The sequence below is a fragment of the Notothenia rossii genome (genome assembly GCF_949606895.1).
Source record: "Notothenia rossii genome assembly, chromosome: 6".
NCBI lineage: Eukaryota > Metazoa > Chordata > Actinopteri > Perciformes > Nototheniidae > Notothenia > Notothenia rossii.
Genome location: NC_136909.1, coordinates 64,654,830 through 64,671,189, shown reverse-complemented (window position 1 = coordinate 64,671,189; position 16,360 = coordinate 64,654,830). Strand labels below are relative to the sequence as shown.

Here is a 16,360-nt window from a genome sequence, read left to right as displayed (position 1 = left end):
TGAAGTGCACATGCTGGAGTTTATGGTTTAACCATGTTCTGAATGTAGGAGCTTCTGGATCAACGCAAGGAAGGCTACTAGTGTCTTGAAGCGGATTCAAGCATCCACTGGCTCGCTCCAATTAAGGGAGTCGTGCAGTGTATATACATGTATTAAATATACAAGTTCATATAATAAGATGGTAATCTGTATGAGAAATAAAGAAAATCAATCCATAAGCGGTTTCCACTGTATTTACCTTCCTGTCTCTTTCCTTTTCCATTACTCCTTCTCTCTCTACAGACCTGTGTGGCCAACTCACTTCCCCTGGCTTTTCCAGAGCTACTCATCACGGAAAGAAAACCCATCACCGCGCTTCACCTGCTGTTCCCAGCATTCCCCGCTTAGCTGCAGTAATCCTGAGGGCTGTGGATGATATAAACACACAGTGGATTGTACTCAGTGTGCGTCTGTTGTGTGTGTGAAAAGAGATGAAACAGAGGATGAATATTGCCAGTGCGCTGTAATCCATTTGCACGAAGACTTTTTGTATGTGTGTGTCCATGAAGGGCCCTCACCAGGTAGGCCCATTCATCACTGATGAAGGTTGGTGTGCACCAAACTTACTGTAGATCCTTAAAACCTTAAACACACACACACACACACACAAAACACACACACACACACACACACACACACACACACACACACACACACACACACACACACACACACACACACACACACACACACACACACACACACACACACACACACACACACACACACACACACACACACACACACACACACACACACACACACACACACACACACACACACACACACACACACACACAGTGTACGATGAGGCCACCCAAACTGAGCGCTCCTTTTACTTCTGACAGCATTTTTCTTTTTCTTCGTGGTTTCACAGACCATCTCTATTCAACTGTGATCGAATGCCTAAAATAGTGGAACATTTAAATGCTCCTACACACACACACACACACACACACACACACACACACACACACACACACACACACACACACACACACACACACACACACACACACACACACACACACACACACACACACACACACACACACACACACACACACACACACACACACACACACACACACACACACACACACACACACACACACACACACGGCCCACCCAGGGACAAATGTTAGCAGATTAATGAAACATGCAAATATCCAGCAGGTTCATCCAGCTCTGTCCCCCCTACTGTGTTTTATTCACATGCATGAGGACCATCAATATGCCCGTCAAAGGGCCTTTACTGTATGCTCCATTTGAATGGTAATCCTCGAGGGAAAGAAGAAGAGAAGGAGCAGATTGAACATGTTAATGAACTTGAGAGGTTACCAACGGACCTGGACAATAAAGTCCCCCTAAGCATGAAATGGAAGGATGGGTTTCCTGCTGGTCTCACACACACACACACACACACACACACACACACACACACACACACACACACACACACACACACACACACACACACACACACACACACACACACACACACACACACACACACACACACACACACACACACACACACACACACACACACACACACACACACACACACACACACACACAACATCCTTCCTCCATTGACCTCTTTAAGATGTCCTGACCAAGGCAGGGATGAACTGGGGGAGTAAGGGGGGGGGGGGGGGGGGTCTGGATGCAGTGTCCAGTCCGACCCGAATCATCAACAACAGCTGAAATGGCTTGCAGATGTGGCTTGGCTAATACATTCTTTGTGAACTCAGCAGACATAGGGTGGGGGGGCGTTGTAAGTTTTCAAAGGGGGAGGGGTTGTGGAGCAGGCTGGACCTGTGTGTGTGTGTGTGTGTGTGTGTGTGTGTGTGTGTGTGTGTGTGTGTGTGTGTGTGTGTGTGTGTGTGTGTGTGTGTGTGTGTGTGTGTGTGTGTGTGTGTGTGTGTGTGTGTGTGTGTGTGTGTGTGTGTGCTCAGTAAAACATCAGAACATTGTATACATGTAAAGCTTGAGACAACCCTGGATACAGTTGGGTGTTCTGTATATGTAGGTTGGTTGCTGGTAGTGACTTAAAGTCGTGTCATGCAGCCTACTGTATGTGATATGTGGGCCAGTTTAACCTCTATTAGATAGATGGGGGCATATAGACAGATGAAATGTGTAAAGGGACTAAAGGCCAGATTGGAATGGGCTGTCAGCTCTATACCAAATGATCTATGCGACCCACCAATGTGACTTTTAGAAGACTAAATCATTCTTCGTCTTTTTTTCATAGCAATAAAACATGCTGATTCTTAATATAATACACTCCATGGCTTAGTCCCCATTATCCTTACCTTCTATACATATTAAACATGGGGTACTCCTGCAGAAAATGTTTATGCCATGGTCGAGCAGAGCATGTTGGAACCAAATGCAAAATGCACAGTGGTCTTAAGAAAAAATACCTTTATTCAAGGTTTAAACCACAACAGACCAGAACTCTTCCATGTGAAAATCAAGGAATCAAACACCAACAGAAAACCAGAACTTAAATATATGCAGAACCAGAGGCGCGGGAAGGTATTTTGAGTGGGGGTGCTGAGGTGCTGGACTCCAGTGAACACTATTACGGGCACTATAGAGCACGCACAAAAAAACTCCCCACACGCAAACACACAGTAAACCCGCGACTGTTACAATGAAGGCTCGATAATCAGGTCACGGCATATTGGCAGGGGTAAAGTGCTATTTTTTACGAGTGGGGAGCGGACCTCACCTCCTCTAGGGGGGTCCGGGGGGATGCTCCCCCGGGAAGATTTGTTTTAAATGTTGAAGTTAAAAGCATCAATCTGATGCACTTTGAGAGCAACATTAAGAGATATATGGATACATCTCTCAACACCCAGATGAAACACAACTGTGATCAGATGTTTTTTCTTTATGGATATTTTACAAATCACTCCCCTTTCAAACTGTATTCTTGTTTTACTGCCATATAGTATTTCATAATTGTTTTTCCTTTATTCTCTTATTTTTTTTATAACTATAATGATCATATGAAGGTGTGCCGCGGAAATAATCTTTTGAATATTTTTTGACCAAACCGTTTGAGACCCACTGAGATAACTTAGACTAAAGTTAACTATCTAAACCAGGGGTCGGCAACCTTTTTCATATGAAGTGCCATTTAAAAAAAAAAAGTTTATCAGCGTGCCAACGATCGAGAATTGTCAACAGGGGGGGGGGGGGGGGGGTTGAGGAGCTTGACGCTCGTCAACTATCAGCCTCGCTGCGGGGAAGCAGTGTGTGGACATGTCAGCGCAACTTACATGATGCCGAATTTAACAAACACATTTAAACAGTTGGTTTAAACGGCATAATAATAAGGGCGATCGTCCGTTCTGTGATTTTCCACAGCACACATGTTATGATATTAGGTTCATGCAGAGTGAGATGAGGTCGCTGTCCCTTTAAGAGAGAGAGAGAGAGAGAGAGAGAGAGAGAGAGAGAGAGAGAGAGAGAGAGAGAGGGGGGGGGGTGTGGCTTGTGCATGTGTGTTTGTGGATGGTAGAGCGACAGTGAGGGAACGTGTATGTTTCTGGAAGTGAAACGAGGCAGCAGAAAAACAGAGGTCTGTGATGTATTTTGTGAAACAGAAGAACAGCTAAATAAATGCAACGGCCTTCCAAGAAGAGCTCGCCTCTCTCCGGTCATTTAAGCTAAAGTTGGTTATTGAACCTGAAGCTTGTTGCTTCTGCCCTCCTCGACTACGGTCTGGGAGCCGACAGGAAAGTTCAACACACAGTTGGCCAGTCCGCCCCTTTGTAGCATATTATTTCGATGAGAGATGAGCAGATCGCCACTGGGCTTTCAACTAAATACACAGCCACGCAAGAACTGCGGCATTTGTACAGCTCCTTATGGGTACTGCAATTAGTGAAGTGCTTTCCTCCGTGGTGAAACGATCAGCACTGCACCACAGAGGAAAGCGGCAGAAAGTCACCTGGAGTTAAAGAGAGCGGGGCTGCGTTACGTGCGTGGCTTCCTTCTGGAGGTAACGGGGAGACGCGCTCGTTCACGATCCGAAAATAAAATTTTAATATTTTTGCACACTTATTCCACTTGTTCCTAGTGTGCCACTGGTTACGGTGCCGCGTGCCAATGCTGGCACGCGTGCCAGGGGTTGCCGACCCCTGATCTAAACACTCAGAGAGTCCTTTAGCTCACCTGAGACTCTCAGTCTGAGAGGAGAGCTCTCCTCCAGCTTGTTGTGGAACAAACAGCTCCGTATGTCCGTTAGTGCAGCTAGCTAACCAGATGCTAACAACACGGTCCCTGCTGCTGGCACCGGTCCCTCTCTCTCTCCCCCTCTCTCACACACACTAAATGCGCTATTTCCGCACACACACAGAGCCGCGAGCTTGAATGACACAAGCACACTTTTATTTCCATCCAACTCTCTGATTGGTCTGGTGTCTTGCCTCTGTTGCATTCACTGAACACGGGAAATTACAGTCCTGCCGTCCTTTCTAGTGTCTTGATGAGGTTCACGTAAAGCACGGTTAATGTATTATATTATTGAGGTAGAATTGTCCAGGGCTACAGAAAAAACATTCGGGGCAGGCCAAAATATCATTTTACCAACAATGTGGAATTTATTGGCTACATATTACACAGATTATGCACAGCGGGAGCAGCAATAACCGTCAAATAATAATTCAGACAGGGGAGCTCCGCACCCCCTGCCTGCCGCTAGGGGGTGCTGCAGCGCTATGGAAAGCCAAAAGTGCCATAATACGGGGGTGAAAAAACGCGCGAACATACGGGGAGGTCCGTTTTTTCGCGCGAAAAAACGCGCGAACATACGGGGAGGTCCGTTTTTTCGCGCGAAAAAACGGGCCAATATACGTGCGAATGTTCGCGCGGTTTTTTATATGATAATGAGCCCCTCCTTCTGATTTCCTTAGCCAATAAGTTCAAAGTGTCTGTAACCAATCAGTGAAGGGTAAAGCCAGACCAAAACAATCTGTAGATGAAAAGTTCCTGACATGGTGAGGCTGTGCTGTAAATTGTGCATTATTCCAGATTCAGGGGACTAAGTATTAATTTGCCTTTGAATATAATAAATATATCAATCAATATATCAATATAACCTGCCTTCATTGTTTTTTTTTAAATAAAATGGCATTACCCTTTTCCTTAAACCTCTGGAGTGTGAAGTGAAGGTATTTTCTCAATTTTTAGATGTCTCCTTAAATCCACTTTTAAATGTACTGCTTATAACATGGCATGGTGTTACATGTCAAAATGTTCAGTAGTCTCTGGTGTTGCTAGAAATGCAAATTCACTCACCTTAGAGCACTGTCTTATGAGAAACCTAGCTTAGAAATCCGATTTTTGGAAAACTTCAAAACTGTTGTGAAACACATATGTACTCATGTCATCCATTTTTTTTGGTGTTTCAGATTTTGTTCACCAAAGTCTTTGGTTCACAAAAGTAGTGAAATATATCAATTACACTATAAGCCTATATAAAAGTGTTGTTCATGTCTAAAATGAAAATGTGTAAATTATAATTTAGAGTAAAATATTTCCATCCCTCTACTTTCACCACAGAAAAGTTACATCAGGACTGAATAATGACTTCATATTCCATACCAAGGTTTATGTGATGTGTACAAATACAAATTCAGCATTTCAACTTTATTTTTCAACCAACTATTTATGTTAACATATGAAACTGTAAAATCTCAATATTTCCAATATCAGAACTTTTTCAACCAACTATTCATTATAAATGTAAAGACAGGGGGTCTTTGTCCATGGTCTTTGTCTGTCTTCCAAGACAGTGGGTCTGGCTGCTGTGTAGGTGGGGCTGATGGTGCATGGCCTGCTGGTGGCTGTGTCGGAGGGAGGTAGGTGGGATTGTCCCGGGTTGATGCTGGTGGCTGGATTGGAGGTACGTCTGCTAGGCGAGACTTCTTTGCTGGCTGGGTTGATCGCGATGGCTGTGGTGGAGGCCTTTGTACCGAGGTGTATCTTGATCTTGTGGCAGGGACAGATGGAGGCCGCTGTAGTGATGCTGGTCCTTTGGTCCTCGGTGGTGATGGCTCTGGTGAAGGCCCTTGAGCAACGGTAGATCTTGACCTTGGTGCAGGCACAGATGGAGGTTCTTTCTCCTAGGCCCAGGCAGCTGTGAAATCTGAAAGAAATATAGGACAATAATTACTACTAAGTTCATTCAAATAAAGTTCAAGTGGAATGTTTCTAAAGCACAAATAACAATGCACAACTAAAAATAAAATGGAGAGGCGGGACAGGAGTCTCTCTCTTACACAGGTATTTTCCAGTTATTTCCCATTCAATATAAAGTCACAGACACAAATATAACTACATCTATAGGTGTGTATGTGTGGGACGAATACAAGTTGATGTTATTCATCTACACATGTTACCTCACTTTTACACACAGAAATCACTTTTACACAGAGTAAACGTTTACTAACGGAGAGTCTATTTTGTCACAAGAGAAAGTTCATGACTATCGATAAGAATACAAACAATACCTATGTGGGATTCACCATCAAAAAGTTTGTTCTCTTTTATCCTCCTAATGACACGCTCTACATGAACCCTCAGTCTGGCAATGGCCTGTGTCTCCCTCACCTCATAGGCTGGCATTTGCTTCTGCTTTGACAGAAAAGGTGGGCAGTACACCTTGCATTTGCAGCAATCGCTGATCAGGAAGCTCTTATCTACCATCACTGCTATGTTTTCAGTCAACAACGCAGCTATTCCAGATTGTTTGAAAATCTCCTTGTCGCTGACAGAACCACCATACAGACTGGAAACAAATGTCACTGCACCATGTGGGGCTATGCCAACCAGGGCTTTCATGGTGCAGTGAGATTTCTATGTAGAATACATTTCACTTTGGAGGAGGAGTGAGGATGGTGTTTGACACCTCAGCTCTGTGCAATCCAGGATCACCTGTGTGTCTGGGAAATCTTTGAATGCCTCTGGGAGGTGGGCTTGAACTTCTGCAGGTGTAAGCCAGATGCACTGTGACCCCAATAAAGTTGTAAGAAAACTTGTCCATGTTGCAATGATGCGGCTCACAGAGGACTGGTGTACGTTGAAGCGGTTTGCAAGGTCCCTCTCTTTCAAACCCACCGACAGGAAGCATAGAAAAAGGAAGAACTCGTCAATTGGCTGAAGCAGCTGTCTCTGGAAGATAAAAACAAAAAAAGGTTACTATATTAATGTCATGAGTGTAGCACACTATGGGAAAAACATTAAGTTGTTTTAGTTCTCTGATGTATTCAAAAAGGATTGAGTACTTTAGCCTTTTAGCCTACACAAAAGCAATGAAATGTCGGAGAGACATTTTCCCTTCAGTTTGTGTTTAGATTGTGTGTTAAAAGAAACATAACCTACCGTTGATGGACGTGCGTGTGTAACCACTTCTTCATTACTCTTGGCAGTTGATATCGCTCTAGTAACACAAACCATTTAATGAATTGAAGGCTCAATTAAAAACCAGAAGGCCATCAGGTGGTTATAGCTCGGGAATCTGTACACAAAAGACACATGTCAGTCATTAATTGACAGTAAATACAATCGTGTTAACTGTAACACATGGGCTAATGCTTTCCTCTTGTTTGCTATAATACATTACAATTCAAATAGACTGAGTAAGAAGGCACTAGGTGCAGGTATAGTAATCTACAGCAGTAAAATGTAGCAACTACATTAGCAGCAGTAATAATAATCTAAAACATACAGGGAACATTTTACACACAATGACTACGTTTACTCTTCATTCTTACGTGTGCAACTGGGGGAAACGCAGTGGATATTGACATACTTTTACTTTGGTAAGGTTTTGAAGATTTCCACTTGTAGTAAAATATTCTCAGTATGTTGTTAGTATTAATATGTTTTACTCCACCACATTTAGTTAACCTTCATAGTTTCTAGTTACTTTTTATATATGAAAACACAGGATTTATGATTCTACATGTTCAGTTCAGGAGTATTTTAAAACCATAGTATTTGTACTTATACTTCAGTTAAGTTGAGTACTTATTCCAACACTGCATGCATATAGTCAGCGGTCACACGGCAGGTAAACAGGATTCTTTATAAGCTAACCCATCTCAAAAACTTGGATAGAATTTAGCCAAAACATTACCTTGTATAGAATCGGATGTTGTCGTCGGAGCCAGCAAACCTCTGTTAGCAAAACTCTCGCTGGACTCTTAACTCCTGCAGTTGCTTCTGCAGATCCTCCACTGTTTTGGAGTTGTCTTCTGCAGCTTGAGAGGACATGTCCAGTGAAGCTGCTTCTGGGTCTATCCGCCTCATGCTGTCCCGCACTCTGCGTCTCTGTATCCACATCTGCTGGGCCTGCAGCTGTGCCCTGACAGATTCAGGGCCAATCTGGTTATTCCCAGCCACTATCTCCTTGATGAGGTCGTCTAGTGTAGCATCTGAGATGGTGGAGTATGTCCCAGAGCGCAGCATGTGGAACTGCCTGAAAAATAAACATGTTTTAAATATATGAGACCTACGGTATTCAGATTTACTTTACAACATGCATAGTGTAACATGGCTACAACCCCTCCTTGGGATGTTTACAATAAATTGAGACAAGATGGCACTTCCAATGTTGAAGACATTGCTACATACCTCAATCGCCGTCTCACTGTGCGCAGAGATACTTTTAATATCTGTGCCATCTTTGTTGCTGTAAAACCACAGCTCCTCAAAAAAGAGATTTGCTCTCTGGAAATGCTGAATTGTGGGGGACCTCGACCACCCAACAAAATGAGTGGGGCGTGGTAGCCAGAATGACCTGCAACAACAGCAAAACATTAGATTACATTTATTGTCATTGTTGTAAAAGCAACGCATTTATGCCGTTGTGCCAGAAACGCACACAATGCGTCTATTTTATTGTCATTGCCCAGCCTAAAGATACTTTAAAAAAAAATGAAATGCAGTTTGGCATTAAACCAGTGGACATGCAATACACTATAGTTGTAGTATACAGTAAGAACAAAAGCATAAATGTGTATGGGCATAGAGATACATAGTTGCAGTCTGTGTCTTCCAACCCTGAAGACAGAGACTCCCCCTCTGGCACCCTTTCAATGTCCTCATTCACACGTTTGATGATACGTGGTGTACTACAGATGGCCAGACTGCCCTCGACGGGGGAGGGGGAATAGCGTCTCCTCTACTGTGGCAGGATATAAAGGTGGAATTTGGAGTACAGTTTTAAGTGGACAACTCGAGACTCAGAGCGTCTCACCAGAATGTTGTAATTAATAGCTGGCAACTACAGATTAAAAAAGGTGTTTATATTGGTATTACCCATATTTAAAACAAATAATTACTTTAAAATGTATTGGCCTGTTGGACACTTAGTACTCAACAATACTAGCACTGGTTTATCAACGAAAGCCTATGCTAAAGTGAACAATTATCACATCGACCTACCTTGTTGTGCGGGTGTGGTAGGCCAAGATCTCCGGACTTCAAGTATATATTCCCGAAGGTCCTGAAGTAAAAGATCAGCTGTAGGGACGTTAATTAGCCTGCCCCGTGACCACTCGAGGCTCCTTTCCATGGTTTCTAACCTGCCAGTAAACGGTTTGGTGAAATAGGGGAGAAGACAGAATTTGTAAGTGTGAAAGATCTCACACAACCTCAGTTTAGGTTACATGCAAAAACAAACTACATTCCTTTGTGTTGGTAGTAGTGTTAACTGTGTACGTTATTCTCCCGACCAGGAGAGAAGCTTTAAAATAGGAGACTAAATGGAGTCTCTGTGAAAGTTCAATTGGGTACTTTAATTAAAAGAGGCGCGGTAGTGTTACAGACAGAATATTGTTCAGTCAGACAAACAGCTGTGATCTGGCTCTCCTCGATAGGGAAGAGAAGAGCCCGGATCTCTCCTCCGGTGCTGTTTATATATCGTCTGCTGGCTCCTCCCCGCCAGCCGGCTCGCCTCGTCTCTAATGTCCGTTATTGCATTTAAACAGAGGATAGGTTCTTTTCACATTCAATATATGCTTAACACGCAGTTTCTCCTCATATTCTCTTTCATCACTCTTCATTTAACACATTCTAAACGCTGTAATCAATACTCTAAACAATACTTCTCGGCTCGTTTGGTTTCCGGTCATTCCGGATGTTGTCACATGCTACTCTCGTCTGTAAATAATGTATTCAAATAAACTGTACCTTCATTTAATATTCAGCATGGTAGTATCTCGACATCTATAGTTGTAGTGTTAAGTCAGTAGGCTTCGGTTTGCACCACTCTCTCATTTCGCTACTAAATTCACCTCTTCAGGAAATCGTATATTAGCCACATGCTAAATGCTAACCGGAGATGAAGGATTTTCAGAATAAAAGCTTAACTGCTTGTGCACAAGAATTTCTGGTTTTTCAGTATAAAAGAGCATTAAAACTGACGGCATGTTTAAACTACATTTCCCCATTAAAACATTGATTTTAATTTCTAACAGTAGCAATAGGCTTGGCCCTTACCTCGTTACTGTGGATTGTAACACGGCATGACCGGCATCATCTGTTTGGAGAAGTCTTGTGCAGTCATTTATTGTCCTTTTGCAACGCAAGATGAAGTTTCTCGTGGACATTTTTCCGGCTGCTGCTACTGCTGCTGCATGCTTATAGAGAGGCGAAGTCCCTCCCTTTCCGGTTGAGCTCCATGGGACCTTATTTCGGAAAAGGTATGTATTGAAGTAAATGGAGAGAGAAAGATTATCTTTCGATCCCGTTTGAATTGAACCACAAATTACACATATGATTTTTGTCAATTTAAAAGATAATTTTGCAAGTCAAAAAAATTTAAATGTGTCGTAAAACTGTGAAGTAACACTTTTTTTTTGCCTGAAACCAGTCAATGACCTACATCTCCCGTCGCGCACCACACACCAAGACGGCCGTCACGTTGGCACATTTCACTTATTTCTAGTTGCTATTTTTCATAGTCTTATATTTCAACAGTTTTACGACAAACTGAGTTTTTTGACATGGAAGTGATTGTTTAAGATGACAAACATCATAAGTGTAATTCGTGGCACAATTCAAACGGGATCAAAAGATAAGTTTTCTCTCAAGATATATTGCCTGATCTTTTCCCTAACAGCCCTGATACCGAAAATTCATGGTATTTTTCTTTCTTCAGTGTCTGGAAAAGCACAATTATGTTGTTTTTCCGGTTTTGTAGACAACGAAAAAAGTAAACAATCCTTCCTTTCTAAAACAGAACAAAGAACACAAAAATGATGCAATGTGCAATTGCAATTGCACTGAAGAGAAACATTCGAATTAAAAAATTTTTTTTTTTATAAATTAATACATCTGAGGCTGATCAATTCCCATTTATTTGAAACATGAACGCAGGCGACAGGCTACCACCTTAAACAACTGGAGAACAGACAGCTGTTGCCAAGCAGTTGGGACAATTAAGGTGAAGCAGACCTTGGAATACTTTGCATTTATACAAAGATTGTAAGTGAATGAAAAGAGATAACACAAAAAAACGTTTCCTTTCCGAGACTCGAGCCCGGCCCTCCCGGATATTAGACCCTTTGACCGTTAGTCTACAAGCAGATAGTGGATAGATTTAGTTTGAAAGATATAACTGGAGTCCACCCACGCAGCGTCGAAGTGCGCATATTTTAGATATTTAAATCATATATTTTCGAATATAAGGGGTAGAAAATATGATTCAGATAACCGCATAAATATGTGGGCACATTTTCAATGTATATTGTCTTGTATAAATTAAGTTATACTCTCGAAGGCATGTTTATGTTAAATATTGTATATCATTACAAACAGCAGAGGGCAGTATAGGACACGGAAAGGCCTCAGTGGGCATGCCGTAAAAGGGAATGTGTTGCTGAGCGCATGCCGTAAAGTAAGTGTTGTTATTATGTGTCTGCCGCAGACTTGGCATTCTGGCTGGAACGGCAACAACGTTCCCTCTGCTTCATTCATTTCTCCTGTTCAACAGGTTAGTAGTGTGTACAAAGATTATGTCATATTTCGATCTAAGAAGTGTTTTTGAAACTGTTCTTTATGTGTAGTTTAATGTCATTCTGTCAGCTAGTTCGGCTCCACTACAGTGGCTAATGGCGTCCGCTAGCTTCTTTGTTCTTCTATGTTACTAGGTGTATGACTCCCGTGCAGTAGTTTGGCTTACATTTCAAGTGTATTCTGCTTGTATAAATATGTGAAATGCTGGTCTGAGTTCATAATTGTTCATATTATTGAAATTCTAATAGCGCGCTAATGCTATGCTAATATTGTGCCTATGATGTGCTGCGTACCGGTACGCCGAACCGGTACTGGACTTGTAAAAAGTTTCGGTTCAAGTCCGGTTAAAACCGGAACGTCGGGAACCGGTACTTACGTATATTCTCCTTTTTGTTCTAAACCATCTAAAACCTTCCATAGATCGAGAAATTTGCGCTGAGAAAAGACGAAAAACATTGTTTTGGCTTCTGATATGGCGGCCATTACTGAACTCACGAAGTCTCGCAAAATATCGCAACTGCTCGCGAGATCTGTGTGACGTCAAGGGAAGCTGGCTTAGACATAGTGGACACTGACAGCGTGGGATGCTGGTTGCCATATTTGGTAGTGTAGCTAAGCTAACTCCTTTGCATGTATGGTGATATAGTGTCTGCCGAAAGAGCAACACTTCACCCAAACAATGTCAATATGCTGTTGTTCTTGAACAAGAACACATAGACTTGTACTCTTGCAGATTGAGTCTTGTATGTACATCACTATGTATGTAGTTGTGTTGTGTAGTTAGTAACACATGTAGAGTTATAGAAAATACATGGTGTAGACACAAGTTGGAAGGGGGCACAATAAACCTGACGAGTTTGAATTTGAGTTGATTATGAGTTTATTTTCAATTGATAATTAGCTCACAATAAGTTCACTTTAGTTACTCACACAACTTGACCCAAGTCCGGACTTATAAGTCCGGACCTGAACCTGAACCTCTGGACTTGAGTCCGGACCTGAACCTGAATGTGAGTGGACAACAGAGCCAGGTTAAAGTGAGTACAGTCAACCGGGTTGTGTGTGTTATCACTGTATTATATACTGGAAATGAAGAAGGCTTTAATCCTTCATAAAAGTCATAATATGGCATGTGGATTTATTTCCATTTTTGATTAGAGAAAAATACGTCATACAGTTATTTGGATTTGCTAAATGTAAAGGTATGTTTTTTTTCCTTCAGATTTCACAGCTGCCTGGGCCTAGTGGCCCAGAGGTGGCGTTTATCCAGCAGCCAGAACCTTCATCTGTGCCGGCCCCCAGGTCAAAATCTACCGTGGCTCAAAGACCTCCACCACAGCCATCACCACCAATGACCAGAGGACCAGCATCCCTACAGCGGCCTCCACCTCCATCTGTGCCTGCCACAAGATTAAGATACACCTCGGTACAAAGGCGTCCACCACAGCCATCACCACCAAGGACCCGAGGACCAGAGGACCAGCATCCCTACAGCGGCCTCCACCTCCATCTGTGCCTGCCACAAGATTAAGATACACCTCGATACAAAGGTCTCCACCACAGCCATCACGATCAACCCAGCCAGCAAAGAAGTCTCGCCTAGCACACGTACCTCCCATCCAGCCACCAGCATCAACCCGGGACAATCCCAGCATCAACCCGGGACAATCCCACCTACCTCCCTCCGACACAGCCACCAGCAGGCCATGCACCATCAGCCCCACCTACACAGCAGCCAGACCCACTGTCTTGGAAGACAGACAAAGACCATGGACAAAGACCCCCTGTCTTTACATTTATAATGAATAGTTGGTTGAAAAAGTTCTGATATTGGAAATATTGAGATTTTACAGTTTCATATGTTAACATAAATAGTTGGTTGAAAAATAAAGTTGAAATGCTGAATTTGTATTTGTACACATCACATAAACCTTGGTATGGAATATGAAGTCATTATTCAGTCCTGATGTAACTTTTCTGTGGTGAAAGTAGAGGGATGGAAATATTTTACTCTAAATTATAATTTACACATTTTCATTTTAGACATGAACAACACTTTTATATAGGCTTATAGTGTAATTGATATATTTCACTACTTTTGTGAACCAAAGACTTTGGTGAACAAAATCTGAAACACCAAAAAAAATGGATGACATGAGTACATATGTGTTTCACAACAGTTTTGAAGTTTTCCAAAAATCGGATTTCTAAGCTAGGTTTCTCATAAGACAGTGCTCTAAGGTGAGTGAATTTGCATTTCTAGCAACACCAGAGACTACTGAACATTTTGACATGTAACACCATGCCATGTTATAAGAAGTACATTTAAAAGTGGATTTAAGGAGACATCTAAAAATTGAGAAAATACCTTCACTTCACACTCCAGAGGTTTAAGGAAAAGGGTAATGCCATTTTATTTAAAAAAAACAATGAAGGCAGGTTATATTGATATATTGATTGATATATTTATTATATTCAAAGGCAAATTAATACTTAGTCCCCTGAATCTGGAATAATGCACAATTTACAGCACAGCCTCACCATGTCAGGAACTTTTCATCTACAGATTGTTTTGGTCTGGCTTTACCCTTCACTGATTGGTTACAGACACTTTTAACTTATTGGCTAAGGAAATCAGAAGGAGGGGCTCATTATCATATAAAAAACCGCGCGAACATTCGCCCGTATATTGGCCCGTTTTTTCACGCGAAAAAACGGACCTCCCCGTATGTCCGCGCGTTTTTTCGCGCGAAAAAACGGACCTCCCCGTATGTTCGCGCGTTTTTTCACCCCCGTATTATGGCACTTTTGGCTTTCCATACAGAACTAACCACAAGGACAAGAGACAGATGGGTATGGCAGGAAAACACAAAGGCACCAGGTGAACAGAATCAGGTTATCAAACAGGAGGGACAACCCAGAGACAGGAAGTGAAATCAGATATGACACAGGGGGTGAACACTTTTCAAAATAAAACAGGAAAACAGAGACATATTAACATATTAACCACTAAACATTTTATTTAATTGATTCTAATGTTCCTGCACCAAGCAATAGAGGAATTTATTTTTCACGAAAAAGCTTGGTCTTTGATCAAAGTCGCCTTTAGCTTGCTTTGCATTCCATTATTTCTCTGCTGATATTTTTGTATTAATCTTTACACCGTCTGACAGTATCTTTACCTCATTTGGGAGTTGCTCTGCCTTGATGGCTAAATGGTAACCTGCAGGTAAAAGACTTTAGATCATGCATATCTGTCGTTTATTGTCCACACGTATGTTAACTTCACAATCTGCAATAAAAAGCACAAGTGTTTACTATAACTCAGACAAATGCTTTGTTGTTGATCGATGGGATGGCTACTGAAAACATGAACAGATCATGAAGCCCTCAATTTTACTCAAATCAATTTTAAATGATGCTGATCATGTGCTTTTATTATTTAAGTTAACTGTTTAAGCAAGTTACTGCGATCAACCCAAAATGCAAAGCTCTCAGTTATTGTGATCACACATTAGGCAAAATAACAGCAGCCCTATGTTAAGTTGGAGTAATCTTTTTTTTTTAACCATGGAAAATGTAACTTTTTTTGGGCAGATGGCCAATAATGTCTACATGTCATGCCAACATTTGTATGGAATTAGCTGCCGCTGTCACTACGACTTGCCACCGCATTAATGGCGGCGCCTCTGGATCTGTCTATGCCGAATAAATGCCAGAATTTAAAGCAGTTTTTAAGGGGCCAAAAACACAGCAGGAGTCTTGAAAAGTTGGAAACACAGTTAGAAATAATAAGCTTTAAAATAGAAAACAAATGTATTATCCCCAAAAGTCTTTGACAAGTAAACATAGCACATAAATCCTGAACTCAGTGTTGCTGTTTGTTTTTTAAAGGATATCCCTTGATCCTGCGCTATTTACAGATTATTTTCCAAGAGTTCCCCACTTAAATGAATAAAATGTGATTATATGTTGTATAATCTAATGATATGTACTCTGCTGCAAGCTATCTGGGTCACATGTCTTGTTTTTGTACTGTACAAAAGCCACTTTCCCACAGGGGATTTAGGCTGTCAGCACTCAGATTACACCGCTGGTTCACTTTTAACATGAACTACACACATGCACATGCACACCGTACAAATCATACACCTTAACCTGACAACACACACACACACACACACACACACACACACACACACACACACACACACACACACACACACACACACACACACACACACACACACACACAAACACACACACACACACACAC

The 16,360-nt window shown here is 41.9% G+C and overlaps 1 protein-coding gene and 1 long non-coding RNA gene across 9 annotated transcripts; both read right to left on the bottom strand.

The window, feature by feature from the left end:
- Positions 1-5,623: 5,623 nt before the first annotated feature.
- On the bottom strand, positions 5,624-13,258 carry LOC307043300 (uncharacterized protein). Of its 8 annotated transcripts, none has more exons than XM_079687662.1 (8): positions 12,461-13,258; positions 10,567-10,754; positions 9,511-9,650; positions 8,698-8,863; positions 8,201-8,542; positions 7,444-7,579; positions 7,126-7,233; positions 5,635-6,208 (listed from the first exon to the last, which is right to left on the bottom strand). In XM_079687662.1, exons 1-5 carry the CDS (start codon positions 12,680-12,682, stop codon positions 8,245-8,247), a joined length of 1,014 nt encoding a protein of 337 aa, XP_079543788.1. In that variant the 5' UTR covers positions 12,683-13,258; the 3' UTR covers positions 5,635-6,208; positions 7,126-7,233; positions 7,444-7,579; positions 8,201-8,244. The 8 variants fall into 8 exon arrangements, with proteins under 8 accessions (XP_079543787.1, XP_079543789.1, XP_079543788.1 ...); XM_079687664.1 differs by having other exon boundaries at positions 5,636-6,208; positions 7,180-7,233; XM_079687660.1 differs by having other exon boundaries at positions 5,641-6,208; positions 6,997-7,233.
- Positions 13,259-14,524: 1,266 nt separating this feature from the next.
- On the bottom strand, positions 14,525-14,903 carry LOC307043302. The gene is made up of 2 exons (XR_013809327.1): positions 14,847-14,903; positions 14,525-14,804 (listed from the first exon to the last, which is right to left on the bottom strand). It is a non-coding gene; the product is annotated as an uncharacterized lncRNA (long non-coding RNA).
- Positions 14,904-16,360: the final 1,457 nt, after the last annotated feature.

Bases quoted from the DNA above. Each gene is read 5' to 3' on its own strand.
- LOC307043300 (XM_079687661.1), bottom strand. From the start codon at position 12,682: ATGGCAACCAGCATCCCACGCTGTCAGTGTCCACTATGTCTAAGCCAG. The intron at 10,755-12,460 runs GTAAGTACCGGT...TTCCGAAATAAG, and splicing joins GAACAAAAAGGAGAATATAC to GTCCCATGGAGCTCAACCGG. The intron at 8,543-8,697 runs GTATGTAGCAAT...TTTATTTTTCAG, and splicing joins ACAGTGAGACGGCGATTGAG to GCAGTTCCACATGCTGCGCT.